The sequence below is a fragment of the Barbatula barbatula genome (assembly GCF_947034865.1).
Source record: "Barbatula barbatula genome assembly, chromosome: 12".
In the NCBI taxonomy this organism is placed as follows: Eukaryota; Metazoa; Chordata; class Actinopteri; order Cypriniformes; family Nemacheilidae; genus Barbatula; species Barbatula barbatula.
Window position 1 is genome coordinate 15,154,046 of NC_136775.1, and position 18,175 is coordinate 15,172,220.

At 41.3% G+C, this 18,175-nt stretch overlaps 1 protein-coding gene across 1 annotated transcript; it reads right to left on the reverse strand.

Annotated features, from left to right (window-relative positions):
- Positions 1–8,044: 8,044 nt before the first annotated feature.
- On the reverse strand, positions 8,045–18,175 carry tnfrsf1a (tumor necrosis factor receptor superfamily, member 1a). Its single transcript, XM_079470361.1, has 10 exons — positions 17,748–18,175; positions 17,238–17,341; positions 16,512–16,614; positions 12,307–12,435; positions 11,868–12,017; positions 11,704–11,785; positions 11,345–11,415; positions 10,361–10,521; positions 9,613–9,730; positions 8,045–9,283 (listed from the first exon to the last, which is right to left on the reverse strand). The coding sequence occupies exons 2-10, from the start codon at positions 17,331–17,333 to the stop codon at positions 9,000–9,002; spliced, it is 1,194 nt and encodes a 397-aa protein (XP_079326487.1). The 5' UTR covers positions 17,334–17,341; positions 17,748–18,175; the 3' UTR covers positions 8,045–8,999.

Genomic DNA, 18,175 nt, shown 5'->3' on the forward strand with positions numbered 1-18,175 from the left:
TTATTTATATAGCGCTTTTCACAATGTGCAATGTTCCAAAGCAGCTTTACAGGAGAAAATTGAAACCGAAAATCACAAAAAAGGTAAAACACAGTACATGGTGTTAATATAAGTTACATTTAATTATTAAATTATTCTATTAAAGAATATCTAATGTCAGCTGTCTCCCGGTGGTTTATTTAGCATATTTTGCATTAAGTGAATGCTTGGCTGAAAAGATGTGTCTTTAATCTTGATTTAATTTGGGCCTCGAATAGTATCAGGAAGGCTATTCCAGAGTCTAGGTGCTACGTATGGATTTAGTTTGGTGGATCCTTTGGTGGATTTAGTTATTCTAGGTGTTATCAAAAATCCTGAGTTTTGAGATCTTAGAGAGCGTGATGGGTTGTAGTGTGATAGATGCTGTTATGTAGATGGGGCATCTAGAAGTCTTATATTACAAATCATATAAGGCTTTATAAGTGATTAAAAGAACTTTAAAGTCAATACGATACTTAATGTGTAGCCAGTGAAGGGTTGATAACATTGGGGTTATGTGATGGTATTTTCTGGATCTGGTAAGAACTCTTGCAGCTGCATTCTGGACTAACTGTAGTTTCTTTATTGATGACGCAGGACAAACACACACTAAATAGTGCATTACAGAAGTCAAGTCTTGAGGTTATAAATGCATGAATAAGCTTCTCTGGGTCAGCAACACATAAGAATATTTAGTCATTTGGCAACATTTGAGATGTGATTTTCGAAATGACAGGTTGCTGTCTAATATAACGCCTAGATGTTTTACTGTATTTGTTGGAGTAACAGTACATTCTTCAATTTGCAGGTTATAATCCGAAATATTCGGTGTCTTTGGTCCGTTAAAGTAATATTTCAGTTTTATTAGAATTTAAAAGGAAATTACAAGTCATCCAATGTTTTATATCTTCAATGCACTCTGCCAATTTGGATAGCTGGGAGGAATCATCTGGTCATGATGAGATATATAGCCGAGTATCATCTGCATTGTCACGGTTATGGACAGAACCCAAGCGCAGGCAGACGTGAGATAGAAACTAAACTTTATTTAAACAAAAGACCCACGATGGGAAAAACATGAACAAAAACCAAGACACAAATGAAAACTAAAACCTCTCACAAGGGGGACAAAACAAGCAAAGTCCTTTGAATAATAATTCAACAAAATCCACAAATTTGGAACAGGAACAGGATAACCCACAAACAGGAATAATCCAACAAGGTGAGGTTACTATGAACTGGGATGATAATGACAATGAACTAAAGGAATGCTAACAGGAGGATTGCATGAGGCAGGTGAGGGGAATGAAACACTAACGGAAAGATGGACCAGGGCCGGTGACAAGACTAACACTAATGGGCCGATAACAGGGAAACAAGAGGGCGGCGCTAAATGACGCGATACCAGAGAGAGAGCATGGCGTGACAAACCAAAACAATGCTCTTTCTCCACACATAACACATGGGACTGACATGATCCTGCCACAAGACTCGAAAACCAAGACAAGGAGGCAGGATCATGACATGCATAACAGTGGAAGCTAATTCCATGTTTTTTAATAATGTTTCCAAGGGCAGCATGTATATGGAGAATAGCACGGGTCCCAGAACCGATCCCTGAGGTAATCCATAATTTACTTGCTTGTTTACTTTTACTTGTTAGTGTAAGCACGCCCGCTCATCAGACCACGCCCCCGAGTCACCCCTTTCTGTTTATCCCTGTTCTCAATCCCCGGACTTTTGAAAACTACATTACCCATCAGGCACCCCGCACTTCACCCGCTATCTTTGATTACACATTCGTCACACCTGATCACTGTTTGGTTGTCACACTATTTAAGTCAGACTTTTTCACCTTGGACTTTGTTCTTTGTTCTTTCCTGTTGCTTGGTAACTATAATCCTTGTTGTTTGTTGCCAGAAATGGTATATTTCTGAGAATACTTACCTGATGTGATTTCTAAAAATACTTGCCTGATGTGATTTCTGAAAATACTTGCCTGATGTGATTTCTGAAAATACTTGCCTGATGTGATTTCTGAAAATACTTGCCTGATGTGATTTCTGAAAATACTTGCCTGATGTGATTTCTGAAAATACTTGCCTGATGTGATTTCTGAACGCGCTCGCCTGATGTGATTTCTGAAAATACTTGCCTGATGTGATTTCTGAAAATACTTGCCTGATGTATTTTCGCAAAATACTTGCCTGATGTGATTTCTGAACGCGCTCGCCTGATGTGATTTCTGAAAATACTTGCCTGATGTGATTTCTGAAAATACTTGCCTGATGTGATTTCTGAACGCGCTCGCCTGATGTGATTTCTGAACGCGCTCGCCTGATGTGATTTCTGAACGCGCTCGCCTGATGTGATTTCTGAACGCGCTCGCCTGATGTGATTTCTGAACGCGCTCGCCTGATGTGATTTCTGAACGCGCTCGCCTGATGTGATTTCTGAACGCGCTCGCCTGATGTGATTTCTGAACGCGCTCGCCTGATGTGATTTCTGAACGCGCTCGCCTGATGTGATTTCTGAACGCGCTCGCCTGATGTGATTTCTGAACGCGCTCGCCTGATGTGATTTCTGAACGCTCTCGCCTGATGTGATTTCTGAACGCGCTCGCCTGATGTGATTTCTGAACGCTCTCGCCTGATGTGATTTCTGAACGCGCTCGCCTGATGTGATTTCTGAACGCGCTCGCCTGATGTGATTTCTGAACGCGCTCGCCTGATGTGATTCCTGAACGCGCTCGCCTGATGTGATTTCTGAACGCGCTCGCCTGATGTGATTTCTGAACGCGCTCGCCTGATGTGATTTCTGAACGCGCTCGCCTGATGTGATTTCTGAACGCGCTCCCTTGATGTGATTTCTGAACGCGCTCGCCTGATGTGATTCCTGAACGCGCTCGCCTGATGTGATTCCTGAGCGCTCGCCTGATGTGATTTCTGAACGCGCTCGCCTGATGTGATTTCTGAACGCGCTCGCCTGATGTGATTCCTGAACGCGCTCGCCTGATATGATTCCTGAACGCGCTCGCCTGATGTGATTTCTGAACGCGCTCGCCTGATGTGATTTCTGAACGCGCTCGCCTGATGTGATTTCTGAACGCGCTCGCCTGATGTGATTCCTGAACGCGCTCGCCTGATGTGATATCTGAACGCGCTCGCCTGATGTGATTCCTGAACGCGCTCGCCTGATGTGATTCATGAACGCGCTCGCCTGATGTGATTTCTGAACGCGCTCGCCTGATGTGATTCCTGAACGCGCTCGCCTGATGTGATTTCTGAACGCGCTCGCCTGATGTGATTTCTGAACGCGCTCGCCTGATGTGATTTCTGAACGCGCTCGCCTGATGTGATTTCTGAACGCGCTCGCCCGTGTGATTCCTGAACGCGCTCGCCTGATGTGATTTCTGAACGCGCTCGCCGATGTGATTTCTGAACGCGCTCGCCTGATGTGATTCCTGAACGCGCTCGCCTGATGTGATTTCTGAACGCGCTCGCCTGATGTGATTTCTGAACGCGCTCGCCTGATGTGATTTCTGAACGCGCTCGCCTGATGTGATTTCTGAACGCGCTCGCCTGATGTGATTTCTGAACGCGCTCGCCTGATGTGATTTCTGAACGCGCTCGCCTGATGTGATTTCTGAACGCGCTCGCCTGATGTGATTTCTGAACGCGCTCGCCTGATGTGATTTCTGAACGCGCTCGCCTGATGTGATTCCTGAACGCGCTCGCCTGATGTGATTTCTGAACGCGCTCGCCTGATGTGATTTCTGAACGAGCTCGCCTGATGTGATTTCTGAACGCTCTCGCCTGATGTGATTTCTGAACGCGCTCGCCTGATGTGATTTCTGAACGCGCTCGCCTGATGTGATTTCTGAACGCGCTCGCCTGATGTGATTTCTGAACGCGCTCGCCTGATGTGATTCCTGAACGCGCTCGCCTGATGTGATTTCTGAACGCGCTCGCCTGATGTGATTTCTGAACGCGCTCGCCTGATGTGATTTCTGAACGCGCTCGCCTGATGTGATTTCTGAACGCGCTCCCTTGATGTGATTTCTGAACGCGCTCGCCTGATGTGATTCCTGAACGCGCTCGCCTGATGTGATTCCTGAGCGCTCGCCTGATGTGATTTCTGAACGCGCTCGCCTGATGTGATTTCTGAACGCGCTCGCCTGATGTGATTTCTGAACGCGCTCGCCTGATGTGATTTCTGAACGCGCTCGCCTGATGTGATTTCTGAACGCGCTCGCCTGATGTGATTTCTGAAAATACTTGCCTGATCTGATTTCTGAACGCGCTCGCCTGATGTGATTTCTGAACGTGCTCGCCTGATGTGATTTCTGAAAATACTTGCCTGATGTGATTCCTGAACGCGCTCGCCTGATGTGATTTCTGAACGCGCTCGCCTGATGTGATTTCTGAACGCGCTCGCCTGATGTGATTTCTGAAAATACTTGCCTGATGTGATTTCTGAACGCGCTCGCCTGATGTGATTCCTGAACGCGCTCGCCTGATGTGATTTCTGAACGCGCTCGCCTGATGTGATTCCTGAACGCGCTCGCCTGATGTGATTCATGAACGCGCTCGCCTGATGTGATTTCTTAACGCGCTCGCCTGATGTGATTCCTGAACGCGCTCGCCTGATGTGATTCCTGAACGCGCTCGCCTGATGTGATTTCTGAACGCGCTCGCCTGATGTGATTTCTGAACGCGCTCGCCTGATGTGATTTCTGAACGCGCTCGCCTGATGTGATTTCTGAACGCGCTCGCCTGATGTGATTTCTGAACGCGCTCGCCCGTGTGATTCCTGAACGCGCTCGCCTGATGTGATTTCTGAACGCGCTCGCCGATGTGATTTCTGAACGCGCTCGCCTGATGTGATTCCTGAACGCGCTCGCCTGATGTGATTTCTGAACGCGCTCGCCTGATGTGATTTCTGAACGCGCTCGCCTGATGTGATTTCTGAACGCGCTCGCCTGATGTGATTTCTGAACGCGCTCGCCTGATGTGATTTCTGAACGCGCTCGCCTGATGTGATTTCTGAACGCGCTCGCCTGATGTGATTTCTGAACGCGCTCGCCTGATGTGATTTCTGAACGCGCTCGCCTGATGTGATTTCTGAACGCGCTCGCCTGATGTGATTCCTGAACGCGCTCGCCTGATGTGATTTCTGAACGCGCTCGCCTGATGTGATTTCTGAACGAGCTTGCCTGATGTGATTTCTGAACGCTCTCGCCTGATGTGATTTCTGAACGCGCTCGCCTGATGTGATTTCTGAACGCGCTCGCCTGATGTGATTTCTGAACGCGCTCGCCTGATGTGATTTCTGAACGCGCTCGCCTGATGTGATTCCTGAACGCGCTCGCCTGATGTGATTTCTGAACGCGCTCGCCTGATGTGATTTCTGAACGCGCTCGCCTGATGTGATTTCTGAACGCGCTCGCCTGATGTGATTTCTGAACGCGCTCCCTTGATGTGATTTCTGAACGCGCTCGCCTGATGTGATTCCTGAACGCGCTCGCCTGATGTGATTCCTGAGCGCTCGCCTGATGTGATTTCTGAACGCGCTCGCCTGATGTGATTTCTGAACGCGCTCGCCTGATGTGATTTCTGAACGCGCTCGCCTGATGTGATTTCTGAACGCGCTCGCCTGATGTGATTTCTGAACGCGCTCGCCTGATGTGATTTCTGAAAATACTTGCCTGATCTGATTTCTGAACGCGCTCGCCTGATGTGATTTCTGAACGTGCTCGCCTGATGTGATTTCTGAAAATACTTGCCTGATGTGATTCCTGAACGCGCTCGCCTGATGTGATTTCTGAACGCGCTCGCCTGATGTGATTTCTGAACGCGCTCGCCTGATGTGATTTCTGAAAATACTTGCCTGATGTGATTTCTGAACGCGCTCGCCTGATGTGATTCCTGAACGCGCTCGCCTGATGTGATTTCTGAACGCGCTCGCCTGATGTGATTCCTGAACGCGCTCGCCTGATGTGATTCATGAACGCGCTCGCCTGATGTGATTTCTTAACGCGCTCGCCTGATGTGATTCCTGAACGCGCTCGCCTGATGTGATTCCTGAACGCGCTCGTCTGATGTGATTCCTGAACGCGCTCGTCTGATGTGATTTCTGAAAATACTTGCCTGATGTGATTTCTGAACGCGCTCGTCTGATGTGATTTCTGAACGCGCTCGTCTGATGTGATTTCTGAACGCGCTCGCCTGATGTGATTCCTGAACGCGCTCGCCTGATGTGATTCCTGAACGCGCTCGCCTGATGTGATTTCTGAACGCGCTCGCCTGATGTGATTCATGAACGCGCTCGCCTGATGTGATTTCTTAACGCGCTCGCCTGATGTGATTCCTGAACGCGCTCGCCTGATGTGATTCCTGAACGCGCTCGTCTGATGTGATTCCTGAACGCGCTCGTCTGATGTGATTTCTGAAAATACTTGCCTGATGTGATTTCTGAACGCGCTCGTCTGATGTGATTTCTGAACGCGCTCGTCTGATGTGATTTCTGAACGCGCTCGCCTGATGTGATTCCTGAACGCGCTCGCCTGATGTGATTCCTGAACGCGCTCGCCTGATGTGATTTCTGAAAATACTTGCCTGATGTGATTCCTGAACGCGCTCGCCTGATGTGATTTCTGAACGCGCTCGCCTGATGTGATTTCTGAAAATACTTGCCTGATGTGATTCCTGAACGCGCTCGCCTGATGTGATTCCTGAACGCGCTCGCCTGATGTGATTTCTGAACGCGCTCGCCTGATGTGATTTCTGAAAATACTTGCCTGATGTGATTTCTGAACGCGCTCGCCTGATGTGATTTCTGAACGCTCTCGCCTGATGTGATTTCTGAACGCGCTCGCCTGATGTGATTTCTGAACGCGCTCGCCTGATGTGATTCCTGAACGCGCTCGCCTGATGTGATTTCTGAACGCGCTCGCCTGATGTGATTCCTGAACGCGCTCGCCTGATGTGATTCCTGAACGCGCTTGCCTGATGTGATTTTCTAAAGATATTTGTGGGATGTTAATAAATTGTCCCAGAACTTTACCTGCGGGTGTCCTCATTCCAACTACCATCTGGTCTTGTTACATTGTTAGATTGGATGATTCCCCATTTAAATGCACAAACTGATGTCTGTCTGATAAATAAAATATAACCCTTTGTAGTGCCTTGTCTTCAATACCGGTATAATTGTGCAAGATATCTATAAGTATGTTATGGTCTACAGTATCGAAATGCAGCACTAAGGTCAAGCAGGACTATGAGTGTGATGTTACCTATAAGCAGGTAGTTTGTCATTTTAATGAGCGCAGTTTCAGAACTATGATGCGGTTTACAGCCTGACTGTAATTTTTCGTGTATGTCATTATGTGAGAGAGCATAACTTGGTGGACACTATCTTTTCTAGTATTTTTTACAGGTAAGGGAGATTTCAAATCAGTCTATAGTTTCCTAGTTCATTTGGATCTAAGTTTGGTTTCTTGATAAGAACCTTCATGACGTCCGTGTTAAAGTGTCTTGGGACATGGCCTAGATTAATTGACGAGTTGATAATGTTATAAATGGGCTCAATTGCAAAGGGTAGTAACTCTTTTAATAATTAATTTTGTTAGACAGTTATCTCAAATTAATTCAGTGAAGTAGGAATGCAGAAAAGCAACATTGAATGGGATCATAACAGTCATTCATCAGTGTACACGGAAACACACAACACCATCAACTGGGTGGTGCTTGCCTGATGAAAAAGAGTCATCCTCTTTTATTTTAAGCTTGTCATCCCGCATGTCCTCTGGGAGGCTGTTCAAACAATGTACTGTAGGTAACCAGTTAAGCTTTCCTGTAGCTCAGTGGTAAGAGCATTGCGTTAACAATTCAATCCCCAGGGGATTGCAGATACCTATGTAAAATGTATAGGACAATGCAATGTAAATCGCTTTGGATAAAAGCGTCTGCCAAATGCAAATGTAAATTTGTAGAAATGCCAACACATAGCAAGGGACTTCATAATGCTGACTGAAATGTTTTATTTCATTTGCGAACAAAAATACCAAAAATACTTTTATAAAAATAGACACAGTAGGCCTCATGGCTCCAAATGGGCACATACAATTCAGTATTACAAAGAGGCAATCAAATAAAACTAAAGTTCTCCTGAAACCTGATTTCCTGTTGGCTTAGGTTAACATATAAATCGTATACTCTTTGAAGAGTTTCAGTTTTTTTTCTCTTGCTGCCTGGGGAATACAAGCTAAATGTATGTTTGAAAACTGGAAATACATTTCTTACAGTTATCACAACCCACCATAACCAAAGCTGACCTAAACTCACCTCTTCTGATAATCTGCTAGATTTATCATACCATATTCACATATATATATTTGAACATTAATGCTCTTTTGGATCATTTTTGCTTAAGCACCATACAGTAAAACACTCCATGTGAAGTACTGTAGAATGATAAAATATATACAAGTACAGTGATGTATGAGTGCGACTACAGGCTGTTTAACGGTGCAGATAACATGAACGTTACATTATTGTGTGAATATTTCACTTAAAAAAAGAATGTCTTGTAATATGTACAAAATCTTAATAGTCTTTTTTATGCAAAAATATGTATTTATATAGAAAATGTGACTTTCTCCCAATTCTACTGAAAGTATAACTACAACAGAATTTTAAGCGTGTACACAAATTTGCAAATACAAATAAACAAAACCCACCTACCACATTTAGATATAATCTATTACAGCACTCGTCAAGCCTCGACAATAACACAAAACAGATTTTTGCAAATTCATAAAAACTGCCTAGAAAAAAAAAGTTAGTGTGAAATTTCATAGATGACTGGAAATATGCTATCATGTACAGTTACGCTTCCACTTTGAAAGTAGAGCTGACGTTCTCTATTAATGCCTTTCTCTCCCTTCTCTTCCGATGCCCTCAGTGTGAAATGTTTCTGTCCTATGAAAGAAAGCGGTTCTCGATGCTGTCTGCGCAGCTGGCTAAAAACATGTCTCTCAGAGATTCTATAAACAACTGGATGAGGTGACAAGGCAAAATGTTGTTTCCTCCTCTTCTGCCTCTATCACTCCAAACCATCAGCATCTGATATTGTGCATCTTTGAATGCCCGGTTATCTCTTTCTGCCCTGTCGATGTCCTGCTCCGAGATGCCAAGTCTTCGCACAAGCTCTTTAAAACGTGCAACAGGTATCTCATCCAACACAAAGTAGATGAACTCAGGAACTGCAAGAAAGAGACAACAGACATGAATAACCCAAATATACTTTTTTTCTAAACAAAAGTTAATACATTGAGTAGTGAATTTGTTATGACCAGCTAACAATTGGCCTATAGGAAATATTGTGTCAGAAGTGATCTGAACAAACATGCCTCATGAAACACCTATTCAATTTAGTCAATATATTTTTTTTTAATAATGCACAATACCATATTTTTATAGTCAAAATTCTACTGTTATTGGCATGGACTAAAGACATGTTGGGTTTACAACACACTGTACGTGCAATAAGAAATCTTCAGATAATTATGTGCAGAAACAAATACAGACATACCTTTGATCTCTCTTGGGACACAGTCTGGAAGTTCACTGGCTCGTTCTGTTTCACACGGCAGGTTTGTGATTAGAACTTGCTTCAATACTGAATCTGGTGAATCTGTCACAACCATTGGCTGGTATAAAATAAAAACAATTACTAAACAACACTCACAAAACAAAACTTTGTTATGTCAGGACAAGTTATTTTCAGTTAAGACAGCTCAAACATTTATCTTAATTTGGGACTAAATTTAAGCCTTGTTTGTAAAACCTATGACTAGTATTATTTAGTATGTTATAGGGGGTTTCTTCGGTAACAACATAAGCAAAGTTTATGGGACCCAAAGTCCGTCACAAAGACCTGTTGAGCAGTTTTAATTGAATTTAATACAATTCATATACAATAAAATGTTCATGTGAATTCATATCAATTCAATATAAAATAAATGTTATATTATAACAAAACACAGACCGTAAATTAACTTCAAGCCAGGCACGTGTGTCCGATAAAACCATCTATATATAGTACGAGTAATACTAAGCCACAACGGCACACAAGTATTTTTTAATAATCTCATTCTGGGGGGGTCCCTAGGTTGACAATCTCTCTAGAACTAGTCTAATCTGAGTTTATCATCAAACATGAATCATCCACTGCTTAAAAAGAACACAGATTATTGCTTATCGTCAAACATCAATCACTCATAATGAGAAAAATGATGGTGTGCTGTCTGTAAACCCTTGTCATAAACCCATCGGTTTACCTCAACTTCTGTCTTCGACACAGGATCATCTGTCGACGACTGGGCCAACAAAGCTCGCTTCCTTTTCCTCCAGAGTCGAATGGCCTCGTATAACATAAACACTCCCACTGCTAGAGTCATGATGCATGAGCAAATCGGAACCACTATTGGAGAAACTATGTCTGAAACATCAATGTAGTGAGAAAGAAAACAAATTAAAAATCACTGAAAATGCTGGCAATAGATGTGACCTTTTGTTGCCTGGAGCCCACATTGCTTTTTGACAGACACTTAGCTTAGTCATGGCAGGACAAATTCAAACAGGCATTGTAATGACACATTGAATGCTACATGGGAGTTCCTGGGGTTAGTCATGCTTTTTAATAGATTTCAGTCCTCTGAATCTTTTTTAATAGTGTATTGCAAAATCAGATGCTTTAAAGCTATAGTTTTGCGAAGTTGTCTGGCTAGGACCCACAGCATGAGGAAAGCATTAAATCAAACATTAAAAACGGACTAACTGTGCGTTCCCACCGCCAGCGACTCGGCGAGTAACATTTATAAACAAACTCTGCAGAAACTGACGAGAGACGGATGACATGAGCTTTACTCCTATTGGTAGCCGGTCCTGAAAGTCGCTCATCATTTGCATAAAGTTGAGCAAACGCCCACTTCCTGTCGACAACGGTCACTGTTGCTCGTGTCGCCAGAAGTCAGCGGCTCTCCATTGAAATGACATCGCCTTGCTTTGTCTCTGGGTTTCTCTGGCAGTAGGAACGCACAGTTATACTCTTTCTCTCTTCCTCATAGATGCTGTCACAGATTTGCTCCTAACTTCCTGTTTCCCCATAATTACACCACAAACTCTTTTTATTAATTAAAGTGTAATTAAAAAGTATTGAAATGCATTTTAATGCTATGATTTAAGAGTATCATTTGGTGTATGTACATTTCTCAGCCTATGGTGGCAGACACATATTCTGACATATGTCGATCAGCACTCACCTGTAGAAGATTTTTTAACCCTGAATGGTGTTGTGGGGGTGTTACACAAGAAATCACATCCATCCTGACAACTGCAGGACACAAAGGACACTTTTTTATTATACAAATACACACATTTATTATACATACAAAATGTGCTGGTCTGGGGTGCTCCAAAACCCTAGCTCTGTTAGTACATTCAGCCATTTTCTTTTTGCAACCGTTCCTGTGTCCAGGAAAAGTATTTCACTGGTCATGTGATCTCATTCACCCCACGAGACAAACTGCTTTGTGTAAAGTAGTGACATGTGCGTAAAAAATGACAGATTTAAAGTACGTTTTTCCTTTATCCCCTGAGTAAAAATAGTATTGTGACTTACCTGTCACATGGTTTGCAGAAGTTGGGCTTCACACTATAATGTTTATCTTTGCACTTACAATGGTTATAGTCTTCCCCAGTACCTGAAAAAAGCCCAAATATGAACCAGAGGTATTCTGCAATGCTAACTCATTATTTGATCGAGATGAAATAAATTCAACTTACAATTTCCCATTTTCAATTGCCCGGTTCCACAGTTCTTACAGGGACGACATTCTGTTGTTGGACCGCCTAGTTGCTTCATGTAGTATCCATCCTTACATTTACACTTGGTGTTCCTTGTTACCTCACATTTCGAAACTGTCTCCATATTGGCTATGAGTAAGTAACAGACAGATCAAAATGAATAAAAGAACAAAGTAAATGATTTGGTGTGTGTGGAGGTTTATAACATTTAATTTTTTTAATAATATTATATTTTTACAGAACATGTTCATGTTACAGAAGGCTTGACAGGCATAGTTAATAGGGCGATGAATATAATAGTTGAATATTACAATCCCCAGCAGGCCAAAACTGTGAAATTTAATTGAAATAATACTAGAAAAAAATAAGTGACAAGTGACAAAAGGTGACAAGATTGTATGAAAATAAACATGGTTACGTTTTTCGCAGCTTGTGCATCTGAAGCAGTTTGGGGAATAGTTTGCATTTTCGAGGTAAGTCCCATTATCACATTTTTCACAGACAGACAATTCCCCCGGTGCAGAGCATTTCAGTTTAAGCTTATACCCTAAATAAAAAGTGCAGAAAGGAAAAGAAAGAACAGTCTGTGAGTGCAAAACCAAACACAAGTTACGAAACAATCTTCAGTTTTCATTTGCAAACACACCCGGCTGCTTCATTATCCACAGGGGTTTTAAAAGCAAACAACTGTGTCATCTTTCAATGAATGTCCCAAAAATATGGGATGAATTTCGACTCAAAATGATTAACAAATGCACGCACAGTCATCCGTGAACGTGATACACGTTTCATTTGTATTTTACGATTCACAAACAAATGCCTTATGATTTGATTCCGTGAAATTTAGATTTGAATAAACACGAAGCGATTTGTACAAATAGAGGCAGATTTGTGACTGCACTGTAACTGTAATAACTGCATTGACTCATCTACTGCACTGTAACTGTAATAACTGCATTGACTCATCTACTGCACTGTAACTGTAATAACTGCATTGACTCATCTACTGCACTGTAACTGTAATAACTGCATTGACTCATCTACTGCACTGTAACTGTAATAACTGCATTGACTCATCTACTGCACTGTAACTTTAATAACTGCATTGACTCATCTACTGCAATGTAACTGTAATAACTGCATTGACTCATCTACTGCACTGTAACTGTAATAACTGCATTGACTCATCTACTGCACTGTAACTGTAATAACTGCATTGACTCATCTACTGCACTGTAACTGTAATAACTGCATTGACTCATCTACTGCACTGTAACTGTAACTGTAATAACTGCATTGACTCATCTACTGCACTGTAACTTTAATAACTGCATTGACTCATGTACTGCACTGTAACTGTAATAACTGCATTGACTCATCTACTGCACTGTAACTTTAATAACTGCATTGACTCATCTACTGCACTGTAACTTTAATAACTGCATTGACTCATCTACTGCACTGTAACTGTAATAACTGCATTGACTCATCTACTGCACTGTAACTTTAATAACTGCATTGACTCATCTACTGCACTGTAACTTTAATAACTGCATTGACTCATCTACTGCACTGTAACTGTAATAACTGCATTGACTCATCTACTGCACTGTAACTTTAATAACTGCATTGACTCATCTACTGCACTGTAACTTTAATAACTGCATTGACTCATCTACTGCACTGTAACTGTAATAACTGCATTGACTCATCTACTGCACTGTAACTGTAATAACTGCATTGACTCATCTACCGCACTGTAACTTTAATAACTGCATTGACTCATCTACTGCAATGTAACTGTAATAACTGCATTGACTCATCTACTGCACTGTAACTGTAATAACTGCATTGACTCATCTACTGCACTGTAACTGTAATAACTGCATTGACTCATCTACTGCACTGTAACTGTAATAACTGCATTGACTCATCTACTGCACTGTAACTGTAATAACTGCATTGACTCATCTACTGCACTGTAACTTTAATAACTGCATTGACTCATCTACCGCACTGTAACTGTAATAACTGCATTGACTCATCTACTGCACTGTAACTGTAATAACTGCATTGACTCATGTACTGCACTGTAACTGTAATAACTGCATTGACTCATCTACTGCACTGTAACTTTAATAACTGCATTGACTCATCTACTGCACTGTAACTTTAATAACTGCATTGACTCATCTACTGCACTGTAACTTTAATAACTGCATTGACTCATCTACCCCACTGTAACTGTAATAACTGCATTGACTCATCTACTGCACTGTAACTGTAATAACTGCATTGACTCATCTACCGCACTGTAACTTTAATAACTGCATTGACTCATCTACCGCACTGTAACTGTAATAACTGCATTGACTCATCTACCGCACTGTAACTGTAATAACTGCATTGACTCATCTACCGCACTGTAACTGTAATAACTGCATTGACTCATCTACCGCACTGTAACTGTAATAACTGCATTGACTCATCTACCGCACTGTAACTTTAATAACTGCATTGACTCATCTACTGCACTGTAACTGTAATAACTGCATTGACTCATCTACCGCACTGTAACTGTAATAACTGCATTGACTCATCTACCGCACTGTAACTGTAATAACTGCATTGACTCATCTACCGCACTGTAACTGTAATAACTGCATTGACTCATCTACTGCACTGTAACTTTAATAACTGCATTGACTCATCTACTGCACTGTAACTGTAATAACTGCATTGACTCATCTACCGCACTGTAACTGTAATAACTGCATTGACTCATCTACCGCACTGTAACTGTAATAACTGCATTGACTCATCTACCGCACTGTAACTGTAATAACTGCATTGACTCATCTACTGCACTGTAACTTTAATAACTGCATTGACTCATCTACTGCACTGTAACTTTAATAACTGCATTGACTCATCTACTGCACTGTAACTGTAATAACTGCATCTATTAACTTTATGAGAAAATGCTTTGTCTTTGAGATTAAAACGCCTTATTAAAATACCAAATTGATTAGTTGTCAGTTATAATCATCATAATTAAAATAAATAAACATTTGAAATATATCAGTCTGCGTGTAATGAATTAATATAATTTACAAGTTTCACTTTTTTAATGGAAATAGTGAAATGCATCAACTTCTTGATGATATTCTAATGATATGACCAGCACCTATGGTTTCCGTAAGCCTGCCATCTAGTGGTAGTTCTTATTTTCTGCACGGTTGCGCATGGATCTGCGTTGCGTGTGTGTGGATTGCAGGGGCGATTCTAGGATTTTCATTTTAGGGGGGCTCAGCCCCCAATAAGGTTATTAAAAAAATATTATTTGACTATTAGGGTAGGTTTGTATACTACTAACCTTATTGCTATCCACTATTTCATTGTATTCGAGAAGTGTATGTATAAGAATATAGACAAAACATGTATTAATGTAATTGTCTATTGGAAATATGTTTAATCTGTTCTATATTTATTAAAAATAACAACATGAATTATCAATTTGCCACTTCTATAAATCAATTACTTAAAATAAAACACAAATCCCTTTACTCTACTCTTACTCTAATGTATCATGATACACTAATGATTCATTATTACTTAATACAAAAAAATATTTAATATTACAAAACAAAATAACTCCACATGATGTTTCTCTCTCTGTGCCATTTGTTGCTTTCAGACAATGATGTGTGTATTTAACCATTTCTGGGCATGGCTGCACAATGTAATGCCGAGATACACAATAAAATGTTTTAAATTTTAAAAAGTAAATTAAAATAAATCATGATCGTTTTCTAAAGTATGTTTTCATAGGTGTTAATCGCTTCATTTTTGTTGGAAGAAAATACAACTACCACACTGTAGCGAAGACGTACTGGTATTGGATGAGAAACCGAACCGTGTATTGGTCCAGTAACATTATGTAAACTGCAATTACAAGAACTGCACTGATGCAGATGTCATAGCATAGCAATCTATCAATAAATGCACACACACGCACGCACGCACGCACACACACACACACCTTGTACTCTCTGCTCGGCGCCCCTGCGGATTGAAAAACGCACTGAATCCATGCAGACTCAGATCAGGGGAGGAGCCCAAACTTGACGCAGCGCGCCGCCGTTACAAATGAGTTTTTAAAGGGGACTGAAGCGATCACAAATTAATTAATCAAATAATTTTTAGGGGGGCTGGGCAGAAGTTAAAAGGGCCTAGTGACGCCCCTGGTGGATTGTACAATGCAAAACCGCGTAAAGAAAGTCTCAAAATCCAAATGAACCGAACAGGATGTATGAACGCGCGTCACAGGATCCATAAATGCACAACTTCTCATTGGTATGCGCAAAATCAATATACATGAACACAAAATAAAACATTGCGATCACAAATCTGCCTCTATTTGTACAAATCGCTTCGTGTTTATTCAAATCTAAATTTCACAGAATCAAATCATAAGGCATTTGTTTGTAAATCGTAAAATACAAATGAAACGTGTATCACGTTCACGGATGACTGTGCGTGCATTTGTTAATCACTTTGAGTCGAAATTCATCCCATACAAAAACAACATGTCTGTAGACATATGGAATAATTTAGCTATACCTGCATGACATTTATCACAGCAGAATCCTTGGACATTCCAGTATTCATTTTTAGCGCACTGTTTTTTCACATCAAATGCTGAATGTGATTGGCTGAATAAAACCTGTGGGCAACATTAGGGGGATATTTGAGTTTCCAACATATACCATAGCCCTTATTTCATTTGTAAAATGAGCTCAAACGTGCAATATACAAAAAAAACATGGAATATTGTTTTGATTGTGTGAAATTGACTTCTACTTGACTTCTAAAACATGAATGTGATGTCATATGACAACAACCCAAACAGAAAAGAGATTTATGTTAAATCAGCGTTAAATGTTGTATCGTACTGTAGTATAACATTAAATCAATTATCTTTTATCAATTATCTATCTGAGAGTTTCGCTAACTGCGGTTTGGAATGTTAAGCGTTGCATAAGATCAAACATATAAATATGACAATCTGGAAAAAGACCAAAACTAAATGACGAGAATACAAACTATTGATTCAAAGGTGATTATAAGGAAAACATATGTTGAGCTTCTTGCAAAACTGTGTAAGGAAATTGACCCACTAAACTATTGGCAGTGCTTTGTGGGTGTGCTTTGATTGGTTAACCAAATCACTGATTATATGAAACATAAATATAACATTCTGCTATGATTTCGCCATATTTAAAAACATATATCCATTCAAATGCAATGATTCATTACAACCAGAATGCTTTGAAAATGTTGTGTTACCAGCAATAAACAGTAGAGGCTGAGGTGACGTTCCCACCGGTGCGTTGTGTTGTGCTGAGTCATTACGAGCTCTAGGGGGCGCTGCTTCCACGTCATCAAACACACTGACGGCAACAGGTTCGCGTGGATGAGAGACAATTATTATTATTAATTATAGTTCATGTGCAAATATTATCTCGACAACTCTTATTTCCGACTCTTATCAACCCCAATAATAACTAATAATAACCCTTATCTTTTAAGAGAAGGTAATGATACAGTCACCAATTGCGCAAGTTTTCACTTTTCAAAAAGGCAATTCGCACACTATTAGAAAATATCTCAAAAACTTGATTTGAATCATTCTTGTTAGTATTGCCAGGGAAGGCCCACTACACCACGGAATACTGTAAAATAAGGTGACGTTTAAACATTTTCCACCCTTCTTAAGCCTACGGTATAACCTCAACGCCCACAGTGAAAATGCCACTTTAAGATATTGATCTGTTTCCGCGCAGCGCCTGGCCTTACCTTAACATAGCGATCAAACATCCTCTGTTACTGCTGTTTATCATTCCCAGTTTGGTGAAAACATATAAAAACGCGTTTTAAACGTTAACTTCGCGAACAAGCCCTTTCGTTCATGTCTGCGAACAGGACGGCAGTCTTTTACTGGAAATGTAATGCGTCACACGGTCTACTCCTCCTCGTGCCACTTCAGATGCAGCCAGGAATGCGACAGAACGCGCGTGCACGCCAGGAAGAAACCGAAAGTAGCAAAGTTTCGTTTCAAACTGACTGTGCTTATGGATTAAAACAATGCGAACAAAAAACGAAGTGCCTGCTTGCTTTCTTTACCATAAAGACATTGTGTACACCGAGGAGCCAAAACATGACAAGCCACAGGTGTAGCCAGTGCTGTCCTCACTTGCTCTCGGAAAATCGATCATTCCCACTTC